Below are 13,829 nucleotides of genomic sequence, written 5' to 3' on the forward strand. Positions count from 1 at the left end.
ATATGAAAAAATAATTAATGAGAGGCTGCTGCACACTGTTCTTTTATTCTGTAGAATTTCATGTGTAAATTGCACATTTGGGAAGATACCTGTCGAGTTATATGATTCATGGAAGGAGTTTCCATTATTCTGTTCTCATACAAACACCAACATTTAACCTGTGTAAGTCTGTCGTGGGCCATTTCCACCAAGAACAAACCTCCAACTTTACAATAGTGATAAAACTTGCGTTGATCCTGATTTGTGGGGAAAGGTAATAGATGACTTTACGGTTTCTAACACACTGACCTTTGGAGAAAACCTCTCCTAACACACCTTTAACATTCAGAACGGAACCTTATCCTCTGCTGTCTCATCCTGGTGTCAATGAAAGTTTGAGACTTTAACTACGAGCAGGTGCCATGTTCAGGTATTTCCCCAACAAGAGCCACTGACCTGTTTCATACGGCAGGAGATGCCCAACTGACCTCACACTCTGTCTGTTACTCATGTTGGGCAGGACCTTTAACTTTTATTCACCACACATCTGAGTAGGTCACTCGCTCAATAAGGCTCAGTCGACACACGTTTATGAGACTGATGGATGGAAAGCTTGTTCACGGTCTTTCCTTCCTCATTCCATCACAGTGCCGAATGACGCAAGTTCTTTTGTTGTCTGGCCGGGAATGCCAGCACTTCTTTCAAACACGATGCTCTTTAGAAGAGCTGCTGTGGGAGTGTTTTGTAAAGAAAATTTCCATGTTCCCTTTGTCTGAAAGGAGTTGGTGTAAAACAAGGAAGTTGAAATGAGGAAAGGAGGAAAACAAAGGAAAAGGGAAACAGCTCTACTGAACTGTATTTTAATACGGCAACCTTTTAATTAGCTTTGTCCATATTAATGACAAATAGCCTACTAAGTTATCACGAGTGTTTATCTATGTCTACAGTTATGTATAGCTATGTATAAAGGTTAAAAGGTTGGCAGATGAAGTGTCCAGATTCGCACTTCTGTATTACTTTGTAATGCTGGATTTTTTCAGGGAATTCTAGTGAAAGGGCTTTCAGTTATTATATTAGTTTTTAGTTGTTCTTTTTCATTCTCTGAGGTTTCTATGGTTTTTTCCACTGTTAACAGGGTTTATTTTTTGATAAATAGATTTTCCCTTATTCTTGTTGAGGGTAAGGACAGAGGATGTCGCACCTTGTTAAGCCCTATAAGAACAACTGTGATTTGTCTTATAGGGCTATACAAACACAATTTGATTGATTTCAGTCAATATCAACAATTATCACGATAAATGTCACATAATTATTTTGTTTAAGTTTTAAGACTTATTTTTGCTCCTGAGTGAAGGTTGTGGTTTTAAACTCTTACTACATGAACAGAGCTTGACAAACACAAAACATTCTATGAACCTGACCCTCGCACTGTGCTTGTACGAAGCACAAGATGTATATTGGACTTTTGTTGTATTGCTGTTGATGGTTTTCACCCGTCCATTTGTTTGTTTAAAAGTTTGCAGGATAGTCCAAAAACAACTGGATGGCTTACTGTGAAGTTTGGTTGAAGGAGGTGGTGTGGGTCAGGAAAGAACCCATTAAATGTTGGGGTGGATCTGGATGAGAGGTTTTTCATTTTCTCCAACAGTGTGAGATTGTGTGACAAATACAAATCCAGCGAATTTAAATTTGGTTTCATAAGGTGACCGTTATTGGGCCATGGCAGAGGTATGTGCTCTACTGATCGATATAAAAGTTGATATTGTTTTATTACTTTGAAACTAGCTGGAGGGTTCATATCATTGTGACTTCCATGTGCTCAGTGGACGGACTGGTCAGGGATATATAGTTGGGGATAGTGTGGAGGCAGTGGCCACAAAATAAAAGAGGGGAAACTCAACAACTGACAAAGATGTGTTGTTTAAATTTATTGTGTTGCTGACATGGCAAATGTTGGGTATAGTTTCAACCAGAGGACTTTTATAGAGCTGAGATAGTATGTAAAACACTGTATAGTCTATTTTAACAGTGAATGTCGGCCGTACACAGGCTTTATTTTCGAAAAACATGAAAGTATTCAAAGATCAGACAGAGATCGAGGATTAGAAACAATGATCAATTTTAATTAAAAACAGTCGATTTTTAATCAAAATATGTAACTGTGTTTCTGATGTCCATCCTTTACCCACATGAAGAAGTGTGGTTGTGTCTTGATCATATATGAACATTCACACACACACACACACACACATACACGCTCACACACACATGCGCGCGCACACAAACATGGGCTGACTACTTAATGTTTATTACATGATTCCTCTGATTGTACTGTGAAGCAGAGTGAAGCGGCAGCTTGGTAAAACATCCAGTCACAACCTCGGACACATCTGTTTGCTAACTAGATATAACAATAGAATACTTTTCTTTACAGCTGTTAGCATACTCACTTCATCCCCAGGAGATGAAATGTTCTTGATTTGATTCACATATATTTAAGTATTTCATATTAACCTGAATAACTGATTGTTAAAGTATCTTTACCCCTTTTCTTTCTGAAGTGAATTTAAATGTCTGCAATGAAGATGTATGTTTAACGTAATGTAAAGTCAGAAACAGCTTTGCCAGAGTGCAGAACGTGAATGGAAACCGAAACACAGAAACAATTTGGACATCAGCGTCGCTAAGAAAACCCTATCAGCCGCCTGACAAAATGTTATTTTTGTTGTTTGGTTTCCATAGGAACAGTTAAAAAGACTTCAAAAAGGTCAAAATTTCAATGTGTAAAAAACAAAAGGAAGAGTCTTTTTCTCAAGTCAAGGTTCCTGTTGCTCCAGCAGAATGCTGACCTCTGCCCAAACAGAGCCCCCCTCTTCTTAAGAGAAGAGAGGAGAAGAGGAAGAGGAAGGAGAGAAGAGGGCAGAAGAGAAGAGAAGAGTGCAAACCAAAAGAGAAATGTTAAATTTCTTTCTTTCTTATATCTCCCTTGTTATCCTCCTTTTTTTTTATACTGCCAGACAGCTGGTATGCCCCCCCTGCCAGGTTGGGGGAATTAATTCTCCACCGGCGTGGGCTCTTGAGGCAGTGCAGGCACTCCCACCGACCCGGAGGCTTCTTGCACATGTCCTGCTGGAGTGACCGGCTCTGGCTCTGGCTCTGGCGGCGGCTGGCTGAGGATGACCTGCACCACGTAGTCCCTGGAGATGTTGAGTTGGTCCAAGCGCAGTCTGTCCGTCAGTGGCCGACCTGAGAAAAACCAACGCTGGGTTGAGGCTGGCACACCCTCTTGGCTCTGTAGACGCCGCTTCATCATGCCCACTGTGTCCGTGGAGCGCACCGCCAGCCGGAGGTCGCGACCCGTTGATAGCCGCAGCCGAAGCTGGCACTCCCCTCCCGAGCCTGGGTCACCGGCGATGCCCGTGGACGGGTCTGCGGCCCCCGAGTCTGGATCTGAACCGTCTGGCTCATCAGAGCGCTCCTCGATCATGTTGACGGGGGGAGAGAGGCAGTAGACCGGCAACTGGTATCGATTCCCCAGTTCATCGTAACATTCTGTCAGAGCTCCTGGAAGAAAGGAGAAAAAGTGTCAACCCTGAATTTAAAAGACAGCTTTCATAAACTTTGTTACCATCACGTATGATAATGCTTCAGTGAGACAGGGGTCGGCCCCAGAACACTCGCCTCTGACAAACGAGGCTATTTTAATAGTTTGCTCAATCACTATTTCACAGTAAAACAAGTCAAACATTGCCAGCTTGCAGAATCCAATTCGCTGTAATGATCCACTGTAGTTTTATGGATGGCCATCGTTACTACGGAAACCATGTATAGTTTGTTTTGGGGTAAAAGATTATTCATTACACCTTGCTTTAACAGAGCTTAATAACATTTTGGCACAATATTGTTGTATTTAAATAAATGTCGTTATGTCGTATATTTTCATTATTGCTTTCCTCAACTGAAAGTGAAAAGCTCACATCATTTTTCCGCCTAAGGAAGCCAAAAAAAACAGTCCACATACCGCTGTAGTAAAATGGAATACAGAAATGAGAGTAGGATTCAGAGATAACGGACTGTGAGGGAGGATCAGAGAGTGAAAGCAGGAGGGAATGTAATGCGTGTGCTGGAGTGTGGTATTAGAAGGCGTTGTGTCAGAGTGAAGTTGGTGGAGAGAGAGGGAAATAAGCTGTAGTGAAGAGGTCAAATTATTCCGCAAACAGAAACTAAACACTGTGGTATTTGCTAGGGGGAACCCAGGGGTCCTCAGGGGGATTTCAGACAGGTCCTCTTGCATAGTGGACTTCTTCTTATTATTGTCATGTAATTTTATTGAGGTTATTGTCTTTTGTATTGTGAAGATTACCTGCCCTTGTTTTTAGAGTAATCCAAAGAGAAAGTTACACCAAAAAGGTCACTGTGCAGCTTATGTTGTTTTATGACTTAAACTGAAACAATCCACTTGACATTGACATTATTGAGATAAGATGAGTGAGCGGAGGCCCTCATCGTGTTGGCGGCTGCTGTGGTCAAGGTGAGTACGTTGAGGCTAAAGTGAGAGCATGCGAGTGCGACGGAGTGCAAAGTGAACAGAGAGCAGTGGTAGTCATGTGTCACCAACACTTCTTGAACGTGAACGCAGGGAGCCGGTTCCCGTCTGAAAGACAATTTCTTATCGTTTCCTTTTGTTAATTTGACACAATAAAGTCTAAGGAGAAAAGCACAGACACAAAAGTTACGGTAAATCTACCAAAAACATCCAAAGACAAATGAGAGGGTATCTTTTTGCTCAGTTTCGAGAAATACAGTTCTGAGATCTGCTGAATAAAGATGCTGCCAGCTGGACCTGACTAAAAGGCTTTTTCATGCCTGGAACAGTTTGTGTTTGGACAGTTATTTATCCATTTTACAATATTCAGATTAAAGTGTTACACATGTGTAATAGTGTTTTACAGCAAGGTTTTCAAACCAAATATAATGTAAAATATTGGTATTCTTGAAAGGTTTGGTATAATTACATAGAATAATTTAAGTGATATACATGCCAATCATAGGTCATAACATTGGTAATTTGGGGTGTATTATAAGTTTCACCGCAACCTAATAAAGTCCTGGCATACCGACGAGGTGACATAATTGGTAACCATGTTTTTAAACGTATTAAAGATCTCTGCCATAGCTGAAATATTATCATGTGCATCTGATGATTGACTTTCATGAACTTCTGACCTAACTGCATTCAAGGACGTCAATCTGCTTTAAGACCTGTTTAATTACAAATGTATTCAATTCCTTTCGTGTACAATTCAAGACACCATAAATAACAAAATACTGTTATAAATGTCTGATAAACACTGTTCACTGAGTGTATCAACACACTTTGATACAAATCTCTGTGTCTGTGTATCTCACTTGTTTTTGTTCCAGTTGGCCCCACCTCAGTGTTTATCCTTGAGCTGTAGAATGCTAATAGTTTCAATGTGGCGCTGATGCTTTTGGTTGTGGGATTTCATTACAAAACAAGAATTCAGCCGACAAATCAAACCTGCACCAGATTAAAATGTTATTACCAAAGCAAGAAAACATATGTTTATAGGAAAGCGTCTTTCTTTGCTGCACTGCTGTTTTGCATAGCCACCAAAAAGTTGCATGACTACAGAATATTATTATACAGTGCATACACTGACGTGAATCTGTGAACATGTTTTTGTTCCATTCATATTTAGCATCGTCACTGGGTATGTTAGCATGCTGACATTAATTTTGAGCTCAAAACACTGTTATGCCAAACCACAGCCTCACTTTTGACAAATGGAGCAAGTTGAGCAGTATTGTGGTTCTTGTGCTGCAGAACTAGACGAACAAATGACTTTCCACAGTCGTTTTCACACCTTAATGTCCGAACCAAGGTTCATGTCTTTGTAGCATTGTTTAAATTGTGATCTGGTTAGTTTTTGTCTCACTTTCCAATTTAAAGAGCTACCTAAAGAATTCTATATGACATACATACCTTCTGTTGTCATCAGCTACATGGGCTGCGTCTTCACCTATACTTACTGAATGATATATTTCATTAATGTAATTGCCATTGTCATATCATTATGGGTTTACAACCAGCAACTTGAGCAGGGAACCTGAAGGGCTGTCCGGCTCTTACTATGTCCAATTACTAGTGCCCCATTGTGCACATAATGTCCTGATTTTTATCTTTTTCTATAAAAATAAAAGCTGGTGCTGTGACGCCTGTGCATTAAAAGCTTTCATGTGAAACAGACTGAGGTAGCAGTAAAAAGCATTCAGTATACTCCCTCAGCCTCCATGGATATTTGCATTTACCTTCCAAATATGCTACGTTATGCATCTCATGACTTCGTACTGCCGCCGGGTTCATGCTTTCACTCCTGACTTTCCTTGCCCCACCGATCAGATCTACACTGATCTCATACATGGCCCCTCTGGAATACAACTGACGGAAATTCATTGAAGCAACAAAAAAACCACTAGATTCCCCCCGATTCTTTCAACTTACTATTCAGAATTAAACTTTAATAAAAGCTTGATCACAGTTGTTATTAACCTTCAAATTAACATTTAAATAATATTTCAATTAATTTTCAAGAGTTTTTCCATTGGCTAAGGTGGTGGAGTGTGTGTCGATAAGGAATAATTAAATCAAAACTATAATGGTGACAGAAAAAAGTGGGAAATCAAAAAATCAATAACAAGATCTGGATCCAACCCGTCCCTGAACTCTGGTGTTAAACACAAACAGGGCGAGGCGTAAAACTGTGAGGGTTAAAAAAGTTAAAGCGATTTGACTGCTGTTTGTAATGTAGTCTCAGACGAGTGCAGCGGTGACATCAGGTCTGGGGAATCTACAGCTGCAACCCAGCATGATCTGATCTGACCCGGTTAATCTACAGAGAGGAACGGAGCAAGACAAGACCCTGCCTATGTTTACAGGCACATTACATTTTGGCATAGATTCTGACAGAGGGGCGGACCTAGGAATTTTTATCACTCGTTTCACATGTTGACATTGGGTGTTTTTTGTTGTTGAAAAAAAATCGGGCATATTCAGAGGACTGATATCTATGAGTGCCTGCACTATGGTGCGGCTTGATTGAATGTTAGAGGACTGTTGGGTCTTGGTTTCAGCCTATTTTTCAAATTATAAAGAATTTGTCATCAATTTTGAATTCAGCTTATGACTCTAACAAATACATTAAAAAAAGAGGGAAACTGTGAAAGCATTCTGGAAAAACATGACACCTTCCAGAACTCACAAGGACAACACATCAACATAACCCTTCCATTTCTCAGCTGAGGTAATATGACTCTGTGGTAATGTGAATAAAGACGATGATGCGCATCCGCAAAAATGGAAGCCGCAGGAGCTTATAATTACCATGCGAGCTGTTAGACTTCCTGAATCCAAGCCATGTCACTTTAACTGATTTATTCTATGTGAATGCTTGAGTATTCTTTACTCTACTTTGGTGAGTGATTACTTCATTAAATCCTTCTTTCAAAAGACTAAGGACACTCCACGTTTCATTTATTATTTATTGATTCCTTCTCCTGTATATACCTCCTAATGGCAGAAGACTAAACACTAAACTCTGTGGTGACTGAGATACACTTAGAGGTTCTTGGAATCCTTTTAGCTGCAGGCTGAATGCCTTATAATTCGGTGCTTATTCACTAAAAAGATTATAAGATCGTAAAAATGATAGAACAGAATCCACTGACACAAGCAGAAATGAACAGATATATGTTGCAACGTTTACCTGTTTCTGAAACTCGACACTTGAAACCACAGAGGCTGTTTAAGACACTTCCTGGGGAAGCTTGACTACACGCTTTAGCTTCTCGATTCTCAAAAGATTAAAAGTGGAGAGCTGGTTTTCAATACCCCGCCAACCAGCGGTAAGAGCTGCTTTGGTAAAAAAATGACCTGGCTAAGCCACCTCAAAATGTTTGCCGTGCTTATTGTAGTTGTGTGAGGTCATAGATTTATTAGCTTGATGGAAGTTTTTCCAAGTAATCTGTAAAGTAAATAATTGACAGCTCTCTGCCTAATCCAGACATTTATATAAATTCAGCCTACACCTGCTTGAACTTGCTGCTTTATCGTGGGGTTTGTTAACACTTTTTTAAGCTACAGAGACATGGAAGCTTTTTCTAAAAACCAGACTCGGAATGAAACTGAAGGGCAGGGGTAATTCAACAAATATATACAGTAAAAATATTTATTCAAGACTTATTTACAAAATTCTCAATAAACTAGCCCAACAATTAACATCTGCAACCCTGTAAAGATATTCTCTAACGCTGAGTTCCTGTGTTTTTCTTGGGAGGAGGGTGTTAGTTCGGTAATCAACTGCAATATCCTGCACAGTGTCCACCCAACTGATACCTGATGGAGAGTAAAACAAACACTGTCTGCTGTGTATCAATTGCCACTGTGTAAAATGTGTGTTACCGTGCGGCAGTGTGATGCTGGCCCCGTCGAGGATGGCCTGAGCCAGCAGGTGGTCATTGCTCTCAAAGGCGCTGGCCGCAGCCCGCAGCGCATCCCAGATCTCCTTCCGGCCCTCGAATGCTGGCGCAGTATCCCAGAACTCATCTCTCTTGCTGCGCAGCTGGCCTTCAGTCATCGGGTAGTCACTTTTCCATTTAGGCCGCTCTCTCTTCAGGGGCTGGTTCCGCCCTAGAGCCACTGGGAGGGAGGGAAGGAGGGATGGAGAGGAAAGAAAGCAAAGGCAAAGGCAGGAGGGCAAGATAGAAAAAGACAGAGAATGAAAGTGAGGGTGGGATGATTAGAGGGAGGTGAAGAAAGAAAAACATGGGAGGGAAGGATAACCAAGATAAGTAAATAACAAAAAAAGAAACAAATATGGACAGACATGGAATGGAAGATTACAGAAGGAGAAAGGGAATTGAAATGACAAGTAGGGATGGAGGAAAAAGAGAAGAGGAATAAGGAGAGTTGGGATTTATATTTGTTTTTTAGGATTTAGGAAGTACATAACTAAGCTAAAATAACAGATTGACAGATTAAAACACACCCACACACAAGTGTTCAGTTACAAAACCCTATATGTTAGCAGGCTTCCAACATCTGCAGCATGAACAACACCATCTGGATCACCACCGAAGGGGACAACAGGTACAGGACGCCGTGTAGTGTGTGTTGTGTGTGTGTGCAGAATGTGTTTGTTTTTGCAACACAAGAGACGGAGGAGAGGAGAGACGATGACGACGGATCGAGGTGTTGAGTTACACCTGCTGCTGGTACACATGTACGCTGATGATCACGTGGTGTGGGCTGATAACACCAACCTTCAACTGACTGTTTGTAGTAAATAAGACCTCTAACAGTTTACACTCACTTTATCTTAATCCCTATTTTGGCCCATTTGTATAATGATGTATTTCACCTGAATAGTCTGCAAGAGTTAGACACTGTTTAAGGACAGTAGGTAAAATAAGTCCTTGGTTAACAAAGTAGAATTAGGATTAGACTTGAATAGCACATGAGGGGAGAAATACAGGTGTTGCAGCATTAAACTCAAATAGATGAAACATTAATCCTCTTACTGGTTCAAATGAAAACGGATTATGAATATTGAAGTATTCTGAAGCTGCATACACTTAAGTCACAGTGATCTGCCTGTATTAGTGCCACCCTGACTGCACAGACACATTCATACTCCTGCACTACCTTACTTTCCAGGTCTGTCTGCACAAGAATCTACAAATTTACCTTTAAACATCAGTGTAGTTGGTCGTATTTTAAGTAGTTCCCAGAAATTCTTAGGAGATATATTTGGGATACTTTGTGTAGTCATTTTAAACTAAGTATGCTTGAACTGGGTAAATCTGGTTATGACACCTGCTTTGTGGAAAGCAGAATGTGTTTAGGTCTAATTGCCTTGTCTCTGTCAGCATAAAGCGAGGTGTCAAGTACCAGCTGTTTGGTTGCATCTGTTTATAACACAGCACGACCTCTTGTTGAGACACACTTCACAGGGATCGCTGAAACCTGTGAAGTGGGACATCTAGACAAGCAGGAAGTCTGGGAGATGCAAAAGATGATGACATTAAGGAAAACAGACCTTGGTATGTGATCGGTCCCCAGCCCCCGACCCAAATCTCTAAATCTAGACATACTATCCAGTTTAATTCTATCCAGCTACCTTTATGCATGAATCTTTTCAACATCGTCAGTGTCACATGGAGGCAGAACCGGACCAGACCTAAAAAAAGAGACCTAATGTAATGCTTAATGATTGTTTTAACCACAGACTGTAAAGATGGAAGGTGGATGTCTCCACTTCCTGCCACTATCCATAAAGGAAGCTATAATTTCCCAGATATGAACCTCGTCATCTTGAGCATTTGGAGCTAAATTCAGTAGTGAGGTCCTGTCCATACACATGCTCGATCAATCACGAGTCAGTCTCAGCTGTCAAACATGATGCCTCGCATCAAATAAGTAATCCAAAGTAACATGAAAATTATTACTTGAACGTGGTGTAATAAGAATGATCTTAAAATGACAGAAACCTTTTTTCAAACATGTATTTGACGTGTACTTTGACCCTTATTCCATCGATTAAAGGGAGGGAGTGGGATGTTTCGGTTCAGAGTGTAGCCTGCTCTCGCTTTTCCAAGGCTTACCAACCCTAGATTTAAAGGGATAGTTCACCCAAAAATGAAAATTCACTCATTATCTATGTTTGAGTCCACAAAACACTTTAGGAGATTCAGGGGTAAAGCATCAGCTAGAACTCGCAAGTATCGCTGCTGTCGTCACGTGCCCATTGGGCAAGAGCATAGAGGCGGGAGCTTGTGCGGTGTGTGTGTGTGCGTGAACCTGGCTACGAGCAGAAGGATAACCGCAGACATTTAGGCTAAAAACATGATGTAAATGACCTTGTTTCAAGTCGAATTTGAATGTCGGGGCTTACGGACACTATTTTTTTACGTTTGAAGAATTGAATCCCATTTACTTCAATTGTATTGGATTTGGCTGCAAAGCTGTTTAGCCCTGAAAGTGTTTTGTGGACTCAAACACTTCAACCACCGCTCCATCGGCACAGTGGTGAGTAGATAATGAGTGAATTTTCATTTTTTGGGTGACCTATCCCTTTAATATGGAGGAGGCTGGCTTTATGACCTTTTACTGCAGCCAGCCACCAGGTGGCGATCCAGACGCTTTGGCTTCACTTTTTGGGAGCCAGCACGTCATCCATCTTTAAATAGTCTATGGTGTTAAACACTAATCCAATTTATCATGTCACCAGAAATCAATTTAAAACGAAAATAAACATTCAAACCGTATTTTAATCCACTGTAAGAGTCACTGCTTGAGTTATTACACCCCAACGGCTTTAGTGATTCCATGCAGGACTGATTATTGTTCGATTAATACAATCAACTTTAAGTTTTTCATGCAGCATGGAGCCCACTGCTCTCAGGCCTTGTTCCCACATCGTAACCACAGTGTTTAAAGCTCACTCCCTCCAACATCAAGCTGCAGCAGCCTGCAAGTTTCCACACTTTCCATCAGTAACCCTGCTCCCGCATCTCACTCGCACCGATCAGCCAGTGACAACAAAGGCCAAACATCAGTCTCAGCGCTTGCGAGCAGACGCGGGGGTCACGAGCCGCCTGAGATCAGACTGTCCCTCTCCCCGCCTGCGAGCCCCGGCCGTCTGGGACCCATATTTGTTATGCAGCAGCGGCGCTAGCAGGCTAACCAGGCTAGGTTTTAGCCCGGGCTAGCTCGGCACAACAGCAAAAAGAACAAAGGGAGGCAGCGTCGCAGAGTAAACACCCCCGGTCTGTCAGGCGTCGCTCCGGGGCCTGCTGCTCGCGGAGGGGGACGGTGCCCGGGGAGGGCTGCGGGCTCTGCGGGCTCTGTCTCCGGCTCTGTCTGGCTCGGATTGAGGGGAAGGGAAGGGAAGGGAAGGGAGACCCCCCCCTCCTCCACCTCCTCCACAGCAGCAGCAGCAGCAGCCAGGCAGGACAACATGCAGACAAGCCTAGAGGAAGCGAACCCTCCACTCCCCTCTCCCACCCCAAAAAAGACGCAGATAAGCCCCGTAAGTTACCTCCGGTGCCGTCCGAGTTCTCGTTCAAGCTGCCCGAGGAGTCGTGGTGGCTCCCGACACAGCCACCCATGGATGTTTCGGCGGAGCAGCCCGGGCTAGGTAGCTCACCCCCCGGCCCACAGCTAGAGCTACATCCAGCGAGCCCCCCTCCCCTCTTTCTCTCTCTCTCTCTCTCTCTCTTTCCTTTTCCCCCTCTCTTCCCTCCCTCCCTTTTCCTTTCTCCTCGTTCCCTCCCCTCGCTTCCTTCCTCCCTACCCTCTTCCTCCTCTCCTTCGGGTTGCAGCGGGCATCATCTTCTTCCTCTGTGGGGTAGGCGGAGTGAGAGAGAAAGAGAGAGAAGGGAGGTGGTGGTGGGGGTGGGGGAGCGAGAGAGAGAGAGGGGCAAGGTGACCGAGGGAGGAATGAGGCAGAGAAAAGAGACACAGAACAATGGAGAAGTGCACAGTATTTAAAAGAAGGATGCTCTTCTTCTGTGGGGCTCCACATGTTGACTTCACTCAGGTGACAGTTTTGTGTTTGTTGTTCTGATGAGGACACGTTCAATGAACCTGGTGTTCCTCGATGTTCAAGAAGACCCACACTAAGAAGACTGCCCACTTCCATTATGCTCTATTCCATCTTCACTTCTGCACAGTTTCTATCAATCAATCAATCTATTGAGTATTTTTCATGTTTTAACACAGCCTACAAAGATGGGACACGTTGAACAGTATAAAGAGCATATTCTAGAGATTGAAAGCTGCCTATTCTATGTTCTACTGTTTATTAAAGATAACAAGTACATTTTGCAGCACACAATGACAATTTGCATTTGTTATTTTATTCTATTCTATTGTTTTACATAAGGTTTCAGCGATTAGACCGTTTTGTTTGCAAACAAAAAGCCAATAAGGTTTGTTAAAGGTAACAAGTATATTTTACAGCATTGAGGTAAATGTACTTTTATTCTATTTTATTCTAGTCTCTCTTGAATAGACAAAATATAACAAATAGCTCTTTATTCATTTTACTATGTTTTTTTAAAATTATTTAACGACACACTGAAATAATGTTATTGTTCTATACTATTCTTTTTACTTCTAGTCTCCTTAATAGTTGTTAATTATGTTTTCAACTTGTCTTCTCTTCGGCCTCTTTATCTCTGCAGTGCGAATGCTGCAATGTTACACCAGATGAGCCCACTCCTGCCTGGTCCCTATCTTTAGGACTGTCCTGAACAGACTTGAGTGTAATTTGACCCACTGGCAAACACACACACACACACACACACACGCACACACACAGTCACTCACATGTATCTGTGCGCACACACAATAGCAACGGGATAGCAAGGGTACATTTACAACTAAGCTGTCTGGAATTACAATTATTTCCCATTGCTGGAAACAGAATGCCGACATTTTTATATGATGTAACACATGTTTGGACATGTTGCTACACACTCTGTGATCAAGGTCACAGCTGGAGATCCAGTAGGATCTTCTGTCCTGTTTTCCACTTGAAAAGTCATATTCAGGAGTGAAAGAATAGCCCCATGTCAGAATGATATGACCAGGAGGTCCCACCGCGTGTTGTTTTAGTCAGAAATGTAGGCACCAAGGATTGAGATCATTTAGAAAATAATGTGGTTTTCAGATAGAATCTCAAACCTACATTGTCAAGGGATTAAAAGGAAATGCCACAGTTAAACTCAGATCATTTGTCTGTTCTCTGTAGCATTGTTAGAGGCCA

The 13,829-nt window shown here is 42.0% G+C and overlaps 1 protein-coding gene across 1 annotated transcript; it reads right to left on the reverse strand.

The window, feature by feature from the left end:
- Positions 1–1,999: 1,999 nt before the first annotated feature.
- ubtd2 (ubiquitin domain containing 2) lies at positions 2,000–12,295 on the reverse strand. The gene is made up of 3 exons (XM_035178513.2): positions 12,099–12,295; positions 8,462–8,698; positions 2,000–3,543 (listed from the first exon to the last, which is right to left on the reverse strand). Exons 1-3 carry the CDS (start codon positions 12,166–12,168, stop codon positions 3,032–3,034), a joined length of 819 nt encoding a protein of 272 aa, XP_035034404.1. The 5' UTR covers positions 12,169–12,295; the 3' UTR covers positions 2,000–3,031.
- Between the last annotated feature and the right edge of the window lie 1,534 nt (positions 12,296–13,829).

This window comes from Hippoglossus stenolepis, chromosome 15 (assembly GCF_022539355.2).
Source record: "Hippoglossus stenolepis isolate QCI-W04-F060 chromosome 15, HSTE1.2, whole genome shotgun sequence".
Taxonomy (NCBI): Eukaryota; Metazoa; Chordata; class Actinopteri; order Pleuronectiformes; family Pleuronectidae; genus Hippoglossus; species Hippoglossus stenolepis.

What these genes read in the sequence shown, in the direction of transcription:
- ubtd2 (XM_035178513.2), bottom strand. Translation starts at nt 12,168, where the DNA reads ATGGGTGGCTGTGTCGGGAGCCACCACGACTCCTCGGGCAGCTTGAAC. An exon ending in GAACTCGGACGGCACCGGAG is followed by an intron (nt 8,699 to 12,098) that starts GTAACTTACGGG and finishes CCTCCCTCCCAG; the next exon opens with TGGCTCTAGGGCGGAACCAG. An exon ending in CAGCATCACACTGCCGCACG is followed by an intron (nt 3,544 to 8,461) that starts GTAACACACATT and finishes CCTTTCTTCCAG; the next exon opens with GAGCTCTGACAGAATGTTAC.